Here is a 12445-nt window from a genome sequence, read left to right as displayed (position 1 = left end):
AGGTCATACATCCAGTTAAATCACAGATATAAAGTTATATTTCAGCTGTCATTTTTAAAGGACAAGAATTTTCTGCATTTGGCACCATTAAAGAATCCAGCCTTTTCTCCAGCAGTGTCAGGTCATCTCATGGTGTTTCTCTACTAATGGAGCTCAAATGGGAAGATTAAAGAAGCAGATCGTTCCTTGATAAGGTTGAGGAGTCTTAAACAACCTGAAAAAAAAAAAAATCCAAGGTCTTCTCCCCACAGTCTGAGCAAACATTTTCACAACGGTAAATGTCGCTGCCCTCACTAACATATCAATCTCAGTGGAAAAATCCACTGCTTTGAGTGATCAGTTTAGACCTGAAAGCATTTCCAGTATAATAAAAACTGATGGAAGAATTCAAGGGCTGCAGAGGGATGTAAGTGCCTTGCTGTTTGCTTTGGCTCCTTCTAATATGTGTAGGCATTTCCATTTCCCTAGGAGTATCAATTAAGCTCTATTGACTTTTATTTCTGGAAGTTGGAAGCTTTATTCTCTCAGCCAAATAAAGAGCAAGATTGTGGTTTGTTCAAAACTTTTAACACCCATTTCATACCTTTGCTCTTTTATGCTTCTTAAGGCGTGGAGAATTTATAGGATAAAGCTGCAGCCAGAAGTATATGGATGCATTTAAAAGTAGGTCAGTACACCTGGAACTGTGAAAGGTTCACTAGTGAAGATCGAGACATTGTGAAGCTTTTTACGTGTTAGGGACACATATTTGTTGAAACGTGATCAACACACACAGATATAAAGGTAGATTGATCACACTCCATTAAAGAATCCTGCTGATTTCTCAGCTGATTAACTGGCCCTTATTGAAATACTGAAATGGCAGCAGGACAAGAGAATCTAGGACATGTTCTGCTACAGCTGGAGGGAGTTGTCATCCCAGTGTCATTCAGGGAGAAAACACTCTCCCAGTTCTGACACACAGACCTTCTTAGCGTGGATGTTTTCTCTTTAGCATCCTTTTTATCCCTTAAAAACCTTCAGGTAGCTGTCAGTGTTTCAGTCCACCTTGCAGTAATGTTTGTAGGCAACGAAACAAAGAGGTGGTTGAGCCACCACCAAAGCCCTCCCTTCTGTCCTCCCCAGGGTGAAGGCAGCTCAGAACGAGTTGGGACAGCAGATCTTGGCTGACTTTGAGGAAGCCTTTCCTTCTCAAGGTACAAAGGTAAAGTTCTCACTTTCCTTCTTCCTCCCATTGAAAAATGTTGCTGAAAACTATTCAGTGGGATTGTCATTGGGTTTTGTCTCATTTTACATCTAGATTTGAACACTCTCTCTTTCAGGAGTTACCTTAGAAAGCAAAGGGTGCCGGGTGTATTTCTCACTGTTCCTGTCGAGTGAATGTGCGGGAGAAGGGACACTTTTCTTCTGTCACACTGACACAGTTATTGCAGTGAGGGCTGCAGGCAGTCAGGGAATGCCCCAAATAATTCCTATGTGGCCTTGTGATCAGCATGGGGTTCCCTTGGCAGCTCACCCAGTTACTGGTTATTTGTCACAGAAGGTTCTTGTTGTGTTCAGAGAAAGCCAAGCGCAGACTGTTGATGTGGTGCTACCAGGATTGTCTCTGGTTTACTCAGACAGCACAGACACAAATCTGGACTAGGGCTAAGGCACCAAATGTGCTTCCCCAACATTGTGCATCCCAATGTTTGCTACACAGTAAGGGAGGTAGGTGTGAAATTGAATTTACTTCAAAGAAAACACTGGTGGTGTCTTTCGAGTACCAGCTCTGCTGGTTACTTCATAAAGCTGATAAGTACAGGAATGAGGAAACTGGAACAGCTGATGAAGGACAAATGTATGTCTGTGTGAAGCAGCATCAAAACAGCATTTTTTACAAAATGTTTTTAAATTTTCTGTCTTCTCTGCTATGGAACAACTTTATGGCCAGCGAAATGGGAGCAGCTCGATTTTCATCCAAGGGAAGGAAGATGCAGCGATAAATAAGGAGTAGCAGCAGAAGCATTGAAAAGAGAATAATGGGAAAGGATAAAACCAAGATAACCTGGATGCAGTGCAGTGCACCCATTCAACTATTTAACCTTAAATCACTTTCTTCCTGTTTATTTTGATAGAGGACTGGTGGACCCAGCAATGTCCTACGTGATGCGTGTCTGGTCGCCAACGTCCTGGATCCCAGAATCAAACAGGAAATCATCAAGAAATTTATTAAACAACACCTCTCGGAGTATCTGGTGCTTTTCCAGGAAAACCAAGATGTAAGGGAAGCTTAGCAAGCTGCATTTGGATTTCACATTTTGCTCTGCTGGCGTTCACAAAATTTCACGCTTCCGCAGGTTCCTGTGGTGAAAAGCTTTTATCCCAGGGGTTTGGGAACAGGGGGTGTGATATGGCTGATGAGCTGGGAGTCAGTGTGCTCTCTGCCAGGATGACTTCCTCCCACCTTAGACCTCAGTTTCATGTGTCATCACTAGAAATGTTTTCCCTTTGTACGGTAAATAAATAATTTCATGTCAGATATTCTTTCTGCCTCGCAAAGGGTCGAAAAATTAAACTCTGAAAATTGCAAACCAACTCCCTCCAAACGAACGAGAAAACCCGCAAAATGCTTAAAAAGCCACAGGGGAGGGATTTCTAGGAAGTTATTTATCTTTGTAGCTAATTTTTAAATTTCCTGTCCTGATACTAACAACTTCTTAAAGATGTACTATAACCTTCTTAAATGTGGAAAAAAAACCAAAAAAACACCACAAACCAAAACCACCGTTCAGTCAAAATGTATTTTATCAGTTTCAGGAGTTTGACAAAGGAGAGAGAAAGGCTAAAATACTTACTTTTAAGTAGCATATTTCCATCAAAGTTTTTTGGATTAATCTTTCTGCTTTTTGACCAGAAAGCACTAATGTTAGGGGGAAAAATCCCATCCTGCTCAAGTTGTAAGAATTGTTGTCAAATTTTGAATGTGAGCTAATTGTAAGAATCCAGGAGTTCCTGCATTCTCATCCCACTGTTGACTTTAACCCTCTGTCTGGGAAACAAAGAGGGTGGGATCAAGTGAAATATTATTGGATTGAATTTTCAATAATATCTACATGATTTAGGAGTACTGTTATCCTCATTTTCAACAGAACTTGCTCTCTTAATTCACACAAGATAGGATTTTCAGTCTGGCATGTGTTTAAGCACTTTGAATCACAGAATCATTTAGGTTGGAAAAGACCTTTAAGATCATTGATTCCAACCATTCCCCAGCACTGCCAAGTCCACCACTAAACCCTGTCCCTACGTGCCACATCCACACATCTTCTAAATCCCTCCTGGGATGGTGACTCAGCCAATTCCCTGGGCAGCCTGTTCCAATGCTTGATAACCCTTTCAGCGAAGAAATTTTTCCTAACATCCAATCTAAACCTCCCCTGGCTCAACTTGAAGCGTTCAGAGTAATATAAAATAGAGGTCAACTTAGCTTTGATCGATAGCCCAAGCTCCTCTGCGGAACTACAGCAGCAGGGTGAAGCAGCCAGGGTGGGTGTTGGGAACTGCTGCTGTTAGAGATGATGCTCTCCGTGTGATCCAGGTGGCCTGGCTGGATAAGATCGACAGGCGCTACGCTTGGGTCAAGAGGCAGCTGGTGGACTACGAGGAGAAGTACGGGCGGATGTTCCCGCAGGAATGGTGCATGACGGAGCGCATCGCCGTGGAGTTCTGCCACGTCACCAGGTGAGCCTCCAGGAGGCTCGTGCTGCCTCCCAGCAGGCTCATCTTCCCTAAAATAAAGCCTTAGCCACGCTGGTCATACATCCATCGGGCTCTAAGGGCAGTCTTCAGACACCTCTGTAGAGCTGTCCGTGATTAAAGGCAAGTGAGGGGTGGAAACCCTGAGAAGGATCACTAGAACTGCAGGAGAGGTGATGTGGAAATCAATTTTCAATGGAACAGAGGTAAAAATCAGTAGTATTAGAGGCCAGGTGGAACAGTGTGAGCTGACTGCAGCGTGCCTGCCTCAGACTGAGCTCTTTGTCAGCCAGAAACAGGACCAGAGGAAGGTGGCAGTCCCAGTAGCACCATTGCCTTTGTTCTGGCACCCCAGTGGGAGGTGCTGTGCTTCCCAAGGTTTGATCCTGCAGCTTTCCCTGCAGCAGTGCTGTGCTGGCTGTTAGGAGATGGGGTCCTGTTACCCACAGAGCTCTGAACAACTGTGGTAGTGTTTGAAATGGGATCTGCAAAGCAGTTTTATGTTTGAGAGCATCTTAGGAATTAGCTTGGATTTTGTGATGAAAGTCTCTCCAAGGAATAGGCCGAATTACAGCGTTAGGTTTCAGATCTTTATAGAAAACCACATTTGTTTTTTCTATTTCCCCCCCTCTCTCTTCCAGGGCAGAGCTCTCTAAGATCATGCGCACAAGGGCGAAGGAGATCGAGGTGAAATTGCTCCTGTTTGCAATTCAGAGGACGACCAACTTCGAAGGATTCCTGGCTAAACGCTTCTCAGGCTGCACTCTTGCTGATGGGACAGTGGTAAGGGGATTTCTAAAGAGCAGCCCTTTCTTAACAGCTTCTTTGGGGTACAGAAACCCTGTCACACATAGCTCTGCTAGCAGGAGACTGCAGAAGGTGTCACCTCCAGCCTCCTCCTGCACTGACACATTAGGGTGTTTAGTGGGACTGTGCTCAGTGACCTGTAGTTTGAAAAGTGGTTTTTGATCATGCAGACTGTGTAGAGAAGGTGGCACTGGGCTCACAAGAGTAAAAATACACTGGTTGTGTCCTTTTTTGGTTCTCCCGGACCCTGTGCTGTTTGCAACTGAAACCACATAACTGTGGGGAGCTACAGAGTAATTATGGGGCGATGACTGTGTTACAGTGTTTGTTCTCTGCATGTCAGTGACACATGATAACTAAGAGTCCCCTCTTAAATTCTACTTGCCACACGTTCACCACGTTGTACCAGCTTTCAATCCCACATTGTTGGGTCAGTCTGACTTACAGGGACATTGGTAGCTTCTACTTTTGTCTCATTTGGTAGGTTGTAAAGGCAGAGCCAAGGGAAACAGCTCAGGGAGTATTTCTGGGGCCATCTCTGCTTTTTCTGCCCAAAATCTCAGCCAGGAGCTTTGCCAGCCAAGTGCTCTGGAAGCACAGAGTCCACGTGTGGCTCAGAAGCCACTGGTTTGAGGTTGGCCCCCTGTCCAGCTGGTGTCTTGAAACCTCCTTGGATGTGATAATTCAGCCTACAAGGAAAGCCTGCTGGACCCACTCATAATGTGGTGTGGGTCAGTGGGTGCTGCTGGTTTAAAAGGGAAATCCTGTCAGGTTTTCCTCCTGGCTGAATTTAGATCTCTCGAGAATATGACTTTATTTTTTTTGAAGGGCTCAGTAAAGCAAAATAGGGATGCAGCTGTGTGCCAGAGGGCACAAAACCAACCGTTCTCTAAGGAGCTTCCTCTTTTTCAACAGAAGAAGCCAGAAGTGCCACCTCCTTCCACCAACCCATTTCTGGAGGATGAAGCTGGGACGGAGACAGATGAGATTGTGATTGAGAAAAGCGATCCGGACAAAGTGAGTCTTTGAAGTTCTCCAGTTGTCAGTGAGGCAGTCTCTCTGTCAAAATCTCCAGTGGTGCCTAAGCTTTTCCCATCACATTGATTTGAAAGGTTTGTTTTCACAGCAATTAATTCAGTGCAGTTTTGATCCTTTGGGCAGCATTGAGGCTCCCAGTACGCCCATGGTTTGCCCTGGCTCACTTCACTGAAACCAAAGCAATCTTTATTCCAGTTAATAGTGCAGAGGCAATCCTGCCACGTGAGAGTGAGTTGGATTCTGTTCTAGCCTGTACAGCAACAACTTAAGTGTAACTACAGGATTTCTGTCAAAGAAAGATGAACTAGCACAGTTGGGCTTTCAGATCCCAAAAGAAGCTCCTCCACAAACAGTTGCAATTCATATTTTGCCCTGTCAGCCAGGCAAACTGTCTGGAGTCACCAGGCAACTCATTGAACTTTCAAGTGTCAGTTTTAGATTCGTGCTCCAGATAAATTACTTCTGGGATTTTTATCTCTGTAGTGCTTTTCATCCATTACCTCTGCAAAGCAGGCAGCACCTAATGGCTTGCACGAGCACTGAGCTTCCAAAGCCCTCTGCAAACATTAAAGAAGTGAATAGTAAATGCAATTGTTTTGATTGGCACCAATATCAAAGCCTATAAGCCCCATATTTTTTGTTCACCAGATGGATGTTTTCTAAGTGTTCAATTGTAAGTTGTTTGAGGCTGGTACTCTCTCCTTATTTAGTGTGTTTACAGCCCTGTAAATGGGCCATGTACAGGTGTATCCTGATGGATGACCAGGGCCCCAGGACCTACTCAGATCCATACTCCTGGGGATATTAGGAGGTGGTAGTTCTCCACCAGCACAGTCTGGTGCATCCCCTCCAAATTTTCATGTGAGCAGGGCAGCCCTGCCTTCCACCCACAGCCAAACTCCAAGAACAGAATGACTTAAATGAAGTTTTTCTCTTTTCATTAAAATACAACTTGGACAGTTGGTATTGGCTGAACTCTTATCAGTGAAACAGTGGCTGGGAGCTTGGGGAGACGTGTGATGTGTGTTTTGGGAAGAGCTTGCTTTCCAGTATCTAATGGCTGGGGGAAGGTTGGCTTTGATGTGCAGTGTTGGGATGAGAGGACGTCCTTGGAGAGGTCCATGTTGCTGGAAGGCAGATGAGAGATAACTGCAGTAATTAGTGCTGGGTTAATTGAACAGCAGAATGGACTGCCCTGGCCAGAAGCAGTCCAGGAGCTTCTGAGGAAAGAAGTGCTCCCCTGTACCTGGGGAGGCTGGTGCAAAGCCATCCATGGAGGCATCCCCTGAAATGCTGGTGTGCTGAGGTTGCCCCTTTCTTTTGGGAATTCCATGTGTTGATGCTCACAGTGCAGTGCTGGGTTCTGCTGCAGGGACAGCTGCTCTGCAGGCTTCTGTCTGCCAAGTGGGCTCCAGCATTTCAGTGTCACAGTGCCAGCAGCTGGTGGATTGTGCTGAGACTTCACGTTGGAGGACTCATCTTCTACTGTCACTCCATGGAGAAGAGATGGGAAGAAGTGAAGGGTTTTCAGTGGAAGAGCCCTTCCAAGACACTAGTCCTGAGAATTCAAGACACTTGGGAGTGTAAGAGGGAGCACAAGAGTTTGGGGGGGTAAATCCATGTTAAAAAAGCACCTCTTTTAGCAATCCTAACAGTTCGGTTTAATCTGTTTACTTTGGATAGTAATGAAAGGAAACTGGGCCAGCTGCAGACCTCCTTACTGTGACAACAGTAACCTTTTATTATTTCCATCAAACTCAAGGAGGAAATAGCTTAAACATCTGCAGCTTTTGGACAGGATTGCACTCTTCAGAAATACAGCTTCGGTGCTACTGTTAAAAGATTTAGTATTCTCCCCACCAGACACGCTGGGAGCAGCGAGATGGGGGAGACACAGAGAGCCAGCCCTGCTTTAGGAGTTGGCTCTTCCAGCCTGGTAAATCGTAAACATGGTGAATTTGCAGCCTTGTGTTGGCACTGCCACCCTGGGCACTTGGCCACTGGGAGGTTTCTGCCATCACCAGCCATTGTTTTCCTCCCGGCTCTGAGGAGCTCTGCATCCGGCAGAAACGGGCAGGCCCTGGCAGAGGGGCTGGGATGGAGGGTGCTGGTAGTGGCTCTGTCCCAGAGCTGTGCAAACTTCAGTCAGTTCTCCAGTCATGCTCTGGGTGAGAAGGTTAATGAAGCCAGGCTCAGAAAGGTGGTCTGGCCTCCGTGAAACCTTTCGCTCGCTTTGGGTTTGCAGCCATCCGTTGGGATTCATCTTGTCTTAGGGGCTGAATTATTGCTGAGAAGTGTCTGCCTTGTCATTCCCTGCTGTTTCTGCCAAAGACTTAGTGTAATTCTCTCTGTTTAGGAGAGAATGTCCTTTAAGCTCTCCTGTTTTGCTTTTCTTACACTAAAAAAAAAAAAAATCAGCTGGAAAAATTCTTATCTTCTTTGGCTGGGAGCTCATCCTGGCTTTTTGTAGAGAGAGAAGCGAGAATTCCATTCCAGAGCCACTGCAGCCCTCTTTGCAGCCAGTGAAAAATTTTTGGTTTGCTGGGAAGCAACAAGAAAAATTGTCTATTAGTAAAAAAAGAATAATGACCGAGCCATAGGGCAAAAAAGAGCTTAAAGGCCCTACCCAACCTGGTACTTAAACATGCACAAATTTAAACATATGAGTAGTCCCAGTGGCTTTGGTGAGCTGTGCTTGGCCATGGTATAGAGTGCAGCACTGAACTGAAATGAAGCTAAATAGGATGGCTCCCAATGTGCTTAATGCTCTAAATGTAATTTTAAAATAGAAATCTTTGCATCCCCAGAAACATGTTTCACAGAGGAAGCAGGCCTGCAGTGTTGCCTGTGTCATTCTGGCTCCTCCAGTAATTACGTGCTGTTCATCTCAATAAAATTCATCAGGATGAAGTCTGTAACTTTGAATCATTACCCTTGATATTCTAAAATGTAGGGATTTTTGAATCTTGCTTCCAAATAGCTGCTGCATTTGATTTCAGAGGAGACCAGTGTAGTCTTGTTACTGTTTGAAGGATTCAGCGAGATTTTCTTTGCAAACTGCATTAAGATTCTTTTACTGAAATCTGTTAGCACGGAGCAGGCTTCTCTTTAAGGATAAGACTATTTTACAAGTGGAAAGATAATTCCTTGGATTGCCAACAGCTCTGTAAGAGGGAGGGAAGGCTTGCCTGTACTGTCAGTTATATGCTTTGATGACTTGACACTAAATTTCTGTTATAATATCTCTAAAGACTTACATCCTTCTGTGCTGTTGCTGTTTCTTCAAGGTCTTACAGGGCAGGTTTGAGACCAACTCTCTCCATGTTTTCTTACAGCCAAAGAAGCCAAAGGTCCCTGACAATCCTTTCCATGGCATCGTTTCCAAGTGCTTTGAGCCTCACCTTTATGTGTACATAGAGTCCCAGGACAAGTGAGTAACCAGCTCCCCTTTGGGGTTTGTTTGCTTTTGAACGTGTTGGGTTGTGCTGCTTTCTGTACTCAAGCTGCAGAAAGTTAATTTGTTGAACTCTGCTTTCGTCAGGAGCGGCGTTTGCGGTTCTAGGAGGTTTTAGTGGGACCTCTGCTTGGGCAAAATGAGTGTTCAGAGGGCTGGGGAGGTTGGTTTCATGTGTGATTGCGAAGGCCTGCAGGAATGGTGCCTGCTGCCTTTCTGCGGAAGAGGCTCAGTGTTCCTGAAATTACTTCTGTTGCCTCTGCAATTCCCACTGCAGACATATGTCTTTCTTTCATCTCGTGTCTTCCACAAATAATAGGTTTGGGGTTTCTGTAAAATACACATGTGGCTTCGTGGCAGAGGGGTTTTTCAAGATTTGCTTCGCAGAAATAAGTTATTTGAGATCCTTAGATGAAAGCTGCTGTAGATGAGCTGGCTGTAAGATAACATTATCATTGCTCACAGATTGGGACTTTGTCAGGGGCTTTAATCCCTGGAACGCTCCTTCATCTTCCTCTTTGACTTGCAGCAAAATAACTTGAATAAAAGGAGCTTTCAGCTTAGAGCTCAGAGAAGTTTTCAGAGCTCTCACCACACTTTCTGGTGCACCTTGATTCACACCAGGGTTTATGTAACATCTCGGTAACAACTGCAGTGCCACCTCAAAGAGTTGAAAAAGGTTAATTTAGTCTTTCAGCACAGATTAGTGGCTGGAAAGGAGAAGGAGGTACCTGCTTTGTGTATCTCATCTGTCTGTGCCCTCCTGTCTTCAAGGACTTGCACATGAGAGAGTGCATAACTTGAGGGCTCCTGCTGTCCTGATTTTGTCCAATCTCCATTATAACCACCTTGAAAAAGCTTTCCCATGTCCCATCAACCTTTTATGCTTAAAAAAAAAAAAAAAAATAAAATAACTGAAACCTTGCACAATGGTCTGTCATGCTGGGCTTAGGTTCCTCTGTGCAGTATAACAAAGGGAAACTGATATTTCCCCCCCTGCCCTCAGCCAACTGAGCACTGACTTGTTTGAATATTTCTTCCCTTCCCACTGGGGGCCATTTTAATCCCCATTTTGGTAATTCTACCCCACTGTGCTCCTAACCCTTTCAGTTGCCTTTTTTTTTTTTTCTTTTTCTTTTACAATCATGAGATGTTTTATATTAGCTTTATAGCCACAGGCTGCAAGGAGTTCAAAGAAAAACTGCCACAGTATTCCCCATGCTGCCCCTGTCTGCCAAAAATTGCCTTCCTTCATGATTTTCTCTCTTCTTCCCCCTTCGATTGAACTTTTGAGGAATCTGCTGCTGATGTCTGAAAATGAGATGTTGCTTAGGTCATTAATTGTATGTTTGGGCTCTGAATAGTGAGAGTAGCTCGATAGTTTTGTTCATCATTGCCTGAAATCTGTGGCAGAAAGCAGCCTGGGCTTTTTCTTCCAAAAAATTTGTTTCCATGCCCACTTAAAGAAACACGTTGCCAAAATCTGTAGCAGTTTAAGAGGGAGACACCTGAAATAAAGACTCTGAAGATGCTGCTCTCCTTTCTCAGCTGCAGAGTAAATATCAGATTTCTTAACAGCGAGGTGGATTTCATTGCTGCCCCTTTGGGGATGTGTGTCTTTAGCTCTTCTTTGTGGTCAGTTGGAGCAGCAGGAGCGCACAGACACGAGCTGAGCTGTTCAGCTGGAGGGAAGGAAGGACTCTGTCAGGTCTGCAGGGTTGAGCGTGTGCAGAGCTGTGCTTTAGCCCGCTAAGAGGCACGTCTGAGTTCAGATTGCTCGGAAAACTGGCACTTCCTCCTGTGTGTTTGCAGCCTCAGGAGCAGAGTGGCTTCCAAAACACCCAGTCCGTGGAAACTATTCTACAGTGGTCCAGGTGTCTCAGTGCCATTGCCCTTTTTCAGTGCCCAGCTCTGAATCAGTTCACATCACTGAGCGGACCAGCTCCCCAAGCACTCTGTTCTTCTCTCGTGATTGCCAGAGGTGGAAAAAAAAAAAAATCCCTGAATATGTTAAGCGAAAGAAAAAAGGAAGAGGAAGGCAGGAATGAAAAGATTTAAGAACCAGAATAAAATTCCGTTTGTGTGATTTCATGTCATACTTTCTCTTGGTTAGGTTTGGCGAGTTCTCGCTCCCAATAAATATGCTACTGTTAGGAAATACCACATCTGCACTACCAGAGAATTTTCTTGGAGCTTTTCTGTGGAGTCTGTGGAGAAAATACTCATTTTCTGTAGCTCTCCTGGCCTTCTTCGTGTTTTGTCTCCCGGTAGCCTTTTCTGCCAAACTCTCCGTGCTCCCGCTGTACCACACAAAGGTTTTTAGCCTTCGTATTATATTTGGGAAAAATGAGACTAGTGTGAAAGTTTGCCATCAACTGAGGTGGCCATTAATGGTGTATTAGTTCCCTTAGTGGCCAGTATCCTCATATTTTACTTGTACCAGTCCCATGCTGAAATAAGAGCAGTCTCATAGCCTGGTTTGACAGGCAGTTTGTCCAGGTTGGGATCAGAACAAGCGTGAAGCCCCAGCGCTGCTCTCCCAGCTCTTCTGAACAGCTGCATTTTCTCCTGCACCCCAGTTGACAAGACCTTGGGGGACCAGGAAAATGCAGATACATTTCACTTCGCCTTGGAGAAGAGGAGAACATGTGGACTAAGCATAAAGAAACAAAAGCCATTGACATTCCTGACCGTGTCTTGAGACTGAGGGAATGAAAAAAAACCAAAGTGGCTGGTGGATGCTAAGAAAGCTCCACTTTGTTGCCCATCTGGAGCAAAGCACAGATGCAGAGGTGGAGATGCAGCTGTTTAATTTGACAAGGAGTGAGCCACGTCCGCTTTTCCTTGAGAACCTGCAGGAATCTGCAGCCTGCAGCACGTGTGAGCCCTCCTGCAGCTCCATCTGTTTGGCTCCCCTACAGCTACAGGGGGAGGTAAATTTTGCTTCACTGTGGCCGAGTACAATCAATGCTTCAGTTCAGCCTTCGATTGCTCCTGCCAGTGCAGAGATTTATCACATCAGTTGAGCGGCCTGATGTTTTTACAGTGCTTGTAACACAGCCGAGGAACTGTGTGTAGCTGTGGAATCAGAGCTGTGTGCAGTGCTCAAGCAATAAGCAGGAAAAAAAGGGGCTACTTGTCTTTGCAACAGCCTGGCTAAAGCCAGAGAGCCTCCCTCCGTGGCTTAAAGCCCTGATACTGCAAACACATTTCTGTGGATCAGTTTGGCCCAGTGGATCACCCACGGCAGGAGCTCATCTGTTCTGGGGCAGCAATCTCCCGAGTTTATCAGGGAAGAGGCTTGTGTGGTGTCGTGGATTCTTTGGTAAACTGCAATCAGAGGGGTTTTCTCTTTCACAAAAGAAAAAAGGGACAGAAACTGGGGAAAAGTCGTCACTGTTGGCGGGT

The 12445-nt window shown here is 45.2% G+C and overlaps 1 protein-coding gene across 2 annotated transcripts in view; it reads left to right on the top strand.

Annotated features, from left to right (window-relative positions):
• VPS53 (VPS53 subunit of GARP complex) overlaps positions 1 to 12445 on the top strand; it is a 62939-nt gene that overhangs the window by 24568 nt on the left and 25926 nt on the right. The window contains exons 8-13 of one of the 2 annotated variants that reach the window (XM_050321790.1): positions 1126 to 1204; positions 2118 to 2261; positions 3581 to 3723; positions 4380 to 4521; positions 5464 to 5562; positions 8919 to 9013. In XM_050321790.1, the coding sequence (XP_050177747.1) occupies positions 1126 to 1204; positions 2118 to 2261; positions 3581 to 3723; positions 4380 to 4521; positions 5464 to 5562; positions 8919 to 9013 (702 nt within the window). Of the gene's footprint in view, positions 1 to 1125; positions 1205 to 2117; positions 2262 to 3580; positions 3724 to 4379; positions 4522 to 5460; positions 5563 to 8918; positions 9014 to 12445 lie in introns of both variants that reach the window. The other variant, XM_050321789.1, reaches the window with a different exon arrangement.

The sequence above is a fragment of the Myiozetetes cayanensis genome, unplaced genomic scaffold (assembly GCF_022539395.1).
Source record: "Myiozetetes cayanensis isolate MyiCay16 unplaced genomic scaffold, myiCay2020 scf27, whole genome shotgun sequence".
NCBI classification, from domain to species: Eukaryota; Metazoa; Chordata; class Aves; order Passeriformes; family Tyrannidae; genus Myiozetetes; species Myiozetetes cayanensis.
This window is presented reverse-complemented; position numbering and strand designations above follow the sequence as displayed.